The 8,812-nt window shown below is 34.0% G+C and overlaps 1 protein-coding gene across 1 annotated transcript; it reads left to right on the top strand.

The window, feature by feature from the left end:
• The first annotated feature begins 327 nt into the window (after positions 1-327).
• Positions 328-2,494, top strand: LOC110457072 (WAG22 antigen-like). Its single transcript, XM_021508167.1, has 2 exons — positions 328-469; positions 1,868-2,494. The coding sequence occupies exons 1-2, from the start codon at positions 418-420 to the stop codon at positions 2,383-2,385; spliced, it is 570 nt and encodes a 189-aa protein (XP_021363842.1). The 5' UTR covers positions 328-417; the 3' UTR covers positions 2,386-2,494.
• The last annotated feature ends 6,318 nt before the right edge of the window (positions 2,495-8,812 follow it).

Genomic DNA, 8,812 nt, shown 5'->3' with positions numbered 1-8,812 from the left:
CACAATGAGAAATGGGTTTGGTAACTTATTGCACGGCTAATTTGCCACTTGTTCCAGTCAGACCTGACAACCTTAATTAATACCTTACGTGCACGCCTCTACTAGACATGGCTTATTACGCCGCTGGTCATCTTAAATGACCGCATCTTGCAACAGTGGCTTTTCATGACTGTATACATGCAGTGTGTGACCTGTCAGACAACGCTTCTGCTCGAACCGCTCCTCTCTCCTCAGTCAATCTGACAGACCATGTCAGATGTAATATCATGAACAACAAATAATGACCTCTGACCTTTTCATGGTTTGGGTGACTATAAAAAGAATGCACTAAGTCCAAACGGTCAGCTGTTAACTTACTTCACTAGCTCACCGACCGCCTGATCCTTCCCTGACCGACATCCTCACTAAAACAGAAACATGTGGAAGCCAATAGTCGCACTTGTTGTCCTTGGTATCACTCTTCAAACAGGTAATCTTTGGTTCTTTTAATAATTCGACTGAATACGGTTTATGAAGATTTTGTTTTAGAAATTGGAGAATATTATATGAGTAAATCAGTTGGCAACTTCAAGATGTAAAAAAACCGTCTCGGAGGTATTATTTGGTTACGCTATTGTGTTTCTCTGGTTGTATCCAAACATGATTTTGTATTTCAAAAAATGTTGTCATAAACTGTGAATTTTGTGAAATGAATTGCAACACTATGCAGCTATGTTTAATGCAATATGTTGTATAGTCTTAATAGCAATGTCGGAAAACGTTATTTTTATGTTTCAACTGGAACAACATTAATTAAATGCTATGATTTTTAATAGCTTGAATAGTAAAAAATGAATTATTTCGTTTATGTATTTGCATTACATTCCTATTGCTCAAGAAACTACACGACTCCGAAATCACGAAATAGTGAAGTCAACTTCACGAAATCATAATGCTATGAGTAGAAGGCACTTATATATATTTAAAGCAACATATAACTTTCCATGGAAAACTGCATTACTTATATGATATACGATAATCAAAGACTAGATTAAAAGTTTGTATATATAGCGGTGTAACTTACAAAAGTCATATTTACCGTCAGGAGCGCATTATTGTTTCATAAGAATGTGGACATTGTGTAAAATTTTCAAATATTTTGCCATAAACGTTTCATTTTTACATGTGCATATTTCTTCAATTGTTTTAGTTTAATGCAGTAAAACCACAAAACCTCGAAACTGTCTGTTGTCTAATACTTCAATTTAATTTATTGTGCTGTGGCGTTTGATATTTATTTAATTCTGTCAACATTCTGTACTACAAAAAACAGACATGTGTCGTACATAAATAGAACAATGCAAAGATCAAGACATAGTGTCAGATATCTCTGATACTGACACATACTATTGGGTTTGCTATAAAATCCAATTCAATGTTTATTAAGTGACTGCACAATTATGTATATCCAGTATTAATACGTATCAGTCAGTTCACTCAGCTAAACGATTATAAATATCAAACGTTTGCTAATTAACGAAAAACTTGTAACGAGGAAGTTGAATCTTTCCCATACGTTTATAAATAAGGAGAAATTGACATTGCAATGTACGTTTTCTTTGTCAACGGTTTAAAAAAGCAAACATATCCGGGTTTTGAAATAACCGGTTGTATTTTTGTGACAAAGAATTGACACTGATGTTACTTAATCATTGTTTTTGGTGTCTCATTTTCATTTTTGTTTCGATTTTCGATGATCATGATATTATTCAAAACGTTGCGTACTATCATCTCGAAGTAGCAATTGAGTTTTCAATATCTGAATAGAAATTTAGCAAGAATTGAAAAATTGTACAAAATCTTAAACTCCTTTTTGCTTTCTTTACAGCACAATGTCAAATGGCAAATGCTATGGAACAGATAATGAGTAATCCCTTATTTATGATGAGTATGATGCAACAAAACAACAACAACCAAGGTTCGAGTAGCTCCTCTTCAGGAAGCGGAAATGCATCTGGAGGAACCGGAAACAGCTTCTCTAACTTGCTCATGCAAGCTGCAATGTTCGACATGATGGAGTCCGGCGGTATGGCCGGTATGGCCGGTATGGCCGGTATGGCAGGCATGGCAGGCATGGGAGGTGCCGGTGGTATGTCGGGCATGCCTGGTATGCTTGGAGGTATCAACCCCATGATGCTTGCTGCTGCCAGTGGAGAAATGAACCCAATGATGATGATGATGCCAGGAATGGGAGGAATGGGCGGTTTAGCCGGTATGATGGGAGGTATGGGCGGTATGGGTGGTATGGGAAGGATGATGGGCGGTGGCGCAAGAGGCATGGGCAGACCCACAGCAGGATCAAACAGAGTAGGAGGTGCAGCAGGCCGATCTGCAACGTCCGGTTAATTATTTGGACTATTTTCTTAATTATTAAATTATTTTTGTTGTAATTATATATTAAGTAAATCAACGCTGTTTATTGTTGGAAGAATAAATCGAGAAAATTCCTATTGTTGTAATTTGTTATGTTTATTATTTTTACGGCAATATAGTTTATATGTGCGTATTAATACCATAAAATGTATGCATAAAGTTTCTAGCTAACTGCTTCCTCAAGTATGATGAGTTTATGATATCTCTAAATAGAATTGCTAAAATGAATTACGAAGTGTCATTGGTATAGCGAATATAAACAAATTATAGCAGTGGATCATTATAGAAAAACTAAGAGAGTGAATGTTTTTTAGAAACAATCAAAGATTGAATATTTACAGACAGTCAAAAGTTAAGACATTTATAAACATAAACTGTAACAACAGACAAATAACAAACATGATTTCAGAAGGGAGGTGTATTGTTACAAAATATGTGCGGATATTTGCAGACATAATACAAGAACGGATATTTACAGAAATAAAACAAAAATGGATAATGATAGTAAAAATATAAAAATGGATATTTAAAGACAAAAAAATAATAATGGTTATTTACAGACACAATAGAAGAATGGATATTTGTAGAAACAATGTAAGAATGCGTATAATTAGAAAAAAATATAGGAAAGGATATAAAATAAAATAACGGATATTTGCAGGCATAAGATAAGAACGTATATTTACAGAAAGGATTCAGGATGGATATTTACTCAATATGAATGCTGATATTTACAGAAACAATATCAAAATGGATATTTGAGGACATGAGATAATAACGTATTTTACAGAAACGATTTTAGGACGGATATTTACTCAATGTGAATGCTGATATTTACAGACACTTTATATAAATGGATATTTGCAGACATTATATATGAACGTATTTTTACAGAAACGATTTTAGGATGGATATTTACTCAATATGAATGCTGATATTTACAGACACTATATAAGTGCGGGTATTTAAAGAACCATGACACGTGATGAAAAGATATTTATCAATGCACAAGGATACCATGTACATGTAACATATGAAATATAGCACCATGATAAATTATGATAAGGTATTAAATATGGCACAATGATGCATAATGTTAAGATAAAACATGTATCGCAGTGATATGGGATAGATACTATAGCACCATAAACAGATGTAGATATATTGTGTTCCGCGGAAAAGATTCAAAATAAGATTATTTTTACAAAAAGGTCGATGTATATCTACCTTATAACTCACGTCATGGGTGCATGTGTCCAACGTGACACTGCAAAATAAAGAATACAAAGTGTATTACCAGTTGAATTTACAACAAATGATTATCTCTATCTCTATTTATCTCTATTTAGCCTGAATATTTTTACAATTTTTACAAAACGAATTTCATTAAACTGAATTGAAAAAATAAATATCGAATGATGTGGTTATCAGTGAATCAGAACAGTTATGACCCGACATTATAGAAATACCATTCAGCATCTTCTCAATGTGGTCAACTATTGTAGCAGAAAGTTCCGACCTGGCCTGAGAGTTATAGAAGCCCATTTACAGTTAACCAGCTAGTTAGTTTATCAGTCTGTTAGAACTCTTCGACAGGACCCAAAAGTTATACAAAATATTTGTTAGCTAGCTTCCCAGAGGCATATCGTTTTAATCTATCTCTTTTTAAAAGTGAATTCGATGAGAGCTGATGGTTTTCCAAACCTGTAACATATAACATCCTTCCAGTCAGTATAACATCAAACAGTAGGGTGGACGATCTCGGTTTATATAACATAATTGATACTCCTTTTGTCTCATATCAGAGCTTTTGGCTACTCAACAGGTTAACTTTCTACACAGCAGAAGACCCTAGGCAATCTGGCTGTAACATTGCAGATGTGTTGCTTAAAATGAGTGTTCATCAACCAGTTGAATAACCCCTTCTGTTTCTATAATGTGTTATGGTTATTATCTTTATGTCTGGAACGTGACCATTTGGAGATTTGCGTCATGCACTACGAGCATTTATATGGTATATCAAACCATAATGGTTGCCTGACAAATAAGTTTCACAAATCCCATGATTCAAAGCGGACAATATCAAAACATTTGAGTGTCATACAAAATTAAATTGAATATAAGACTTTAAACATAGACATGTGATATTTGCACATAAATAAGTAAAACTAATTATCGTTACCCGTGGGTTTTGATTATCAGCAAATATCTGGTTCTCATTCGTTTAGTTTAAAAATCTTAAACGTATCTCAGTAAGCCACTGATTGGGATTTCCCTACCTACCTATCTCCTAAATAAGATAAGCCAAACATATAACAAAAGTGATTGACTAAATCAATACTTTCAACAAAGCATACATTTCTGAAACATTGAATTTTTATTACAAATCAATATTGAAAAACTATAAAAAGTTACAAAATCAATCAACTGGCCAGATTTAAGAAATTACTCGAGTTTTGAACAAAACCTTTTTATTGGTCTTTAATGCGTCATGAGAATAAGAAGAAACTTCTACTCCTCTAATATTGAATTAAACAAATTGTTTCTATCCAAATCTTCATTCACATGGGTTTCTACATACAAACAAAAAATACAAGTATAATTTTATTTTTGATTGGCGTGACTTACATTATTACTATAAAACATTTTTCTACTGTTAAGTTATAAATCAAACAAGTTCAGTCGTACTTCGCAGGACTACTGTATGATCAATAAATCGGAAAATACGAAACTATGAACGCAAACTGAAAGCAGTCTAATTCAGGCATCCACTGGATTTTCTTTTGTGACACACTTCCAAGACACGCATAATGGTTAACCCGTCATCTACCTTTATATAACACTCATTTTATATAGTTTAATATGTTTGGAGGTTTTGAATATGTTAAGTTCGTCAACAAAAATACAGTATTGTATATCGACACAGCCGTCTGTATTGCTATAACTATTCAATTGATTTCGTAGAAATGATAGTCAATTCCTCCATTATGCATTTTGTTCAGAGGGATATAAAGTAGGTGTTGTTTCGCGATATTGTAAAATCCGCTATACAAATAGAAACATATATAAATCACTGTCGTACTTTAGAACGTTTTATGTCTAAGTTATGTTAGTATTTCAACGTAAATAATATGACTTTCCTACATGTATGAACGTGACTTGTTGATCGACTAACATTTAGGAAAACCAAGAAAAATTCCCTTGATTTTGACACTTTTATCGGTCTAACGTCTCCCTGTGTATTGTATGAAAGTAGAAGTCACGTTTACCTGACCTGTGTGATATATGTGACAATTTCCAGATCGTTGTATCACGGCTGTGTTCACTGAGTAACGAGCTAAAATAAGATACGAAAACCATAAAAGCCTCATTATCCGTAGGTGAAAATGATGCATGATTTTCTTTCACCAAAGAAAATATTCGATTGACGTGTTTTAAAGTATAGTAATTGAGAAATATACAACATATTCACAGATTTTTCAGAGAAGATCGCTCATCACGGTGTCACTTCATCTTTTTAAGAATGGCACATTTTATAAACCTTTCTATTTATGGGATGTCCGAAAAAAGGCGAAAGAAAAAATAATTAATCCTTATAGGAAGACTTTTTGATTTGAACTTCTAGAAAATAATTTTAAATAAAACTCATCCGCGAGACAAATGCGAACTGTATCTGATGCGTACCTACTTTATATCTTTCATGTTCGCCGTATAAATGTTTCCGGTTCAGTTTAATTTATTGAATCACAAAAAGAGTTGAACGGAAAACATATTTCTGATATAAACAGTGTTCTATGTGAAACATTTTCGCTAAAAAATTAGCCATGCTCATATGAAACAATTAATATACTGCAACAAGTATGTAAAATTACCGTTGTACCAACACACCGTAGTGCGATCTACACCGATAGACTGCAGGCTTAGCCCAAGGCATTTTCGCAGTACTGGTAAATGTGATACGCAAGTAAAATATATGTCAGGTGTAACATGTCACACCTGTCCGACGAATATATAGGATAATACTAAGACAATGAACTTTACAAACAATATGTACAAACTCGGTCGGGACCAAACGAACTGTTCGACGAATAAGCAATATTCGAATAAACTAAGTTCGAGAAGTTGGAATTTACTGTATTGGAAATATATATAAAAAAGGGAGTAGCAGCTTAAATATTTCTATCATATTTAAGCCATGTGACCATGAATGAAGGCCAAGGTATATTTCTCGAAGATAAAACACACTGCCGTGCCGTGACTCGTACCTGTAACCCTTCGTTCCCGAGCCCGGCGTCCTACCACTAGAATACCGTGCCTCCTCCTTATATCTTATCCAAGACACCCGTTGTGTAAATCATAGTCAAAACCAAGTTAAGTCACGGCCTCAAAGAGAACGCCGTGTCAGTGGTTACAAATCTATCAAATAAGAAAGTGGAAATTTATACAAATAATGTGCAAGTTATACCGCTTAAACGCACTATTGTATTTATCTTATCAACAAAAACATATCTGAAAACATGCCTTTATCTTTTTGTAATGTAAGATGTATACTACATGATGATGTTTTCTCCACAAGCTGGAATTGAAAAGTGGCAATAGCGACAGATTAAACGAGTGTGTGTTGTATAGGGACGTCACGATTTCTATAACAAAGCTATTCTATCTTTTCAGTGTATGTCATGTTTATATATGAATGTATCTGAATCATGAATTACTCATACGTGAATTAACAAAACTGACTAAAACGTGACATTTTGTGTGATAACCATATCATGGCTGACATTTATAATGTATTTCTAAGTGTTTTTGTAAATAAAACACACTGGAGCATTCAGCGCGACTGTATGCACCACTAAATAGAAAGTATTATACATATCAAGTTCATTTAGCAGTTATCATTTCTCATAACTGTTCAAATAATGTTTAAGGTCAATTTGACTGAAGCCAATAATGTTTCCTAAACGCCTGATTCCACGTCTCAGGTCGGAAATGTTGGTAGACAATGACTTTCACACTTCCGTTGGAATTTTTTAAACCAAGAAATCATTTACCACAGTCTCACTAGGGAATTGTCATTGGTCAGTGGCGTTCATACTGCTATGAGTGCCAACTTAAGTAATTGCTTAAATTAACGAATTGATTTTAACGTGTAACATGAAAAAAACCGTATCGTAACCACATGGTTGCACATACCTCTACTCAGATCAAATACTCTAATCAGAGTCAATACTCTACTCAGAGTCAAAATGAAACACAGGACATGTGGAGTCGCCAAACACCATGGAACTTCTATAGGAAGACTCCTGCGTTCTCGCTTCGAAAGTGATGGTCATCATGTGAAGTTGAAGATCAGTTATCAATACTCTACCATCTAAGTTTATGTTTGTAATTCCAATGAGAAATTATGGAAAAACGTGACATCTTAAGCTTTCTGACTTCATGATATATATTTAAAACATATATATATCTTTATATAAGTAACTATACTCTATAACGGGTAATTTTCGTGTCAGCGTTATTTTGTGGGTTTTTTTGCGAAAAGATTCAGCGAATATTCTCTGATGTAAGATCTAGTTCGATCTAAAATAGATAATGATGGTTTAAAACGTCGGAGTGATTCTGTCTTGGCAAATCGCACGCTAAAATTGTACATTGGCACATGTATGGAAATTCTGTGATTAAGATATAACGTTTTGTTATAAGTCACACCTGAGTCACTTTGTTACAATGTAACCAATAAATGCTTGACCAGTAAACTGACAATTGTTTACGTGTCACGTGAAACTTTTAACATAGGAATTGTGAAAATAACAGAAGCGATGGATTTACCTGTTTCCCGCGAATTTTACACTGCGCGAATTTTTGTTATCTGACGAAAACGTAAAAATAACACACAAATTCAGCCATATACAGAATTATGAAACATCAAAGGAACATCAGTTTCACAACGATACCAAATACACATCTACAATTGAAACAGTTGACATGGGTTGTCGTCGTATCAAGGAATGACGTCCAAAATGTCGGAGCTATAATGACCATATAAAACAATATATGATAGTAACTCCAGCACCTGTCATATATAATACATAAGAACAAAGCGAACACCATCGTCATATATACACCTTCTCTGACGTCTGCTAGTTGAATAATCGGAAATGGCCAATACACTTTGTACAGTCCAAACTGTCGGAGCTATAATGACCGTATAAACCAGTATATAATAGTAACTCCAGCACCTGTCAGATATAAGACATAAAAACAAAGCGAACACCGTTGTCATATATACACCTTCTCTGACGTTTGCTAGTTGAATCATCGAAAACGGCCAATAAACTTTGGCCTTTGACATATCTTCTTATGGATATAAAATAAATGCATTTTGGTATAAGTACATATA

Source organism: Mizuhopecten yessoensis, unplaced genomic scaffold, assembly GCF_002113885.1.
Source record: "Mizuhopecten yessoensis strain PY_sf001 unplaced genomic scaffold, ASM211388v2 scaffold9023, whole genome shotgun sequence".
In the NCBI taxonomy this organism is placed as follows: domain Eukaryota; kingdom Metazoa; phylum Mollusca; class Bivalvia; order Pectinida; family Pectinidae; genus Mizuhopecten; species Mizuhopecten yessoensis.
The sequence above is the reverse complement of the archived record's forward strand: the minus strand, read 5'-3'. Positions and strand labels throughout refer to the sequence as shown.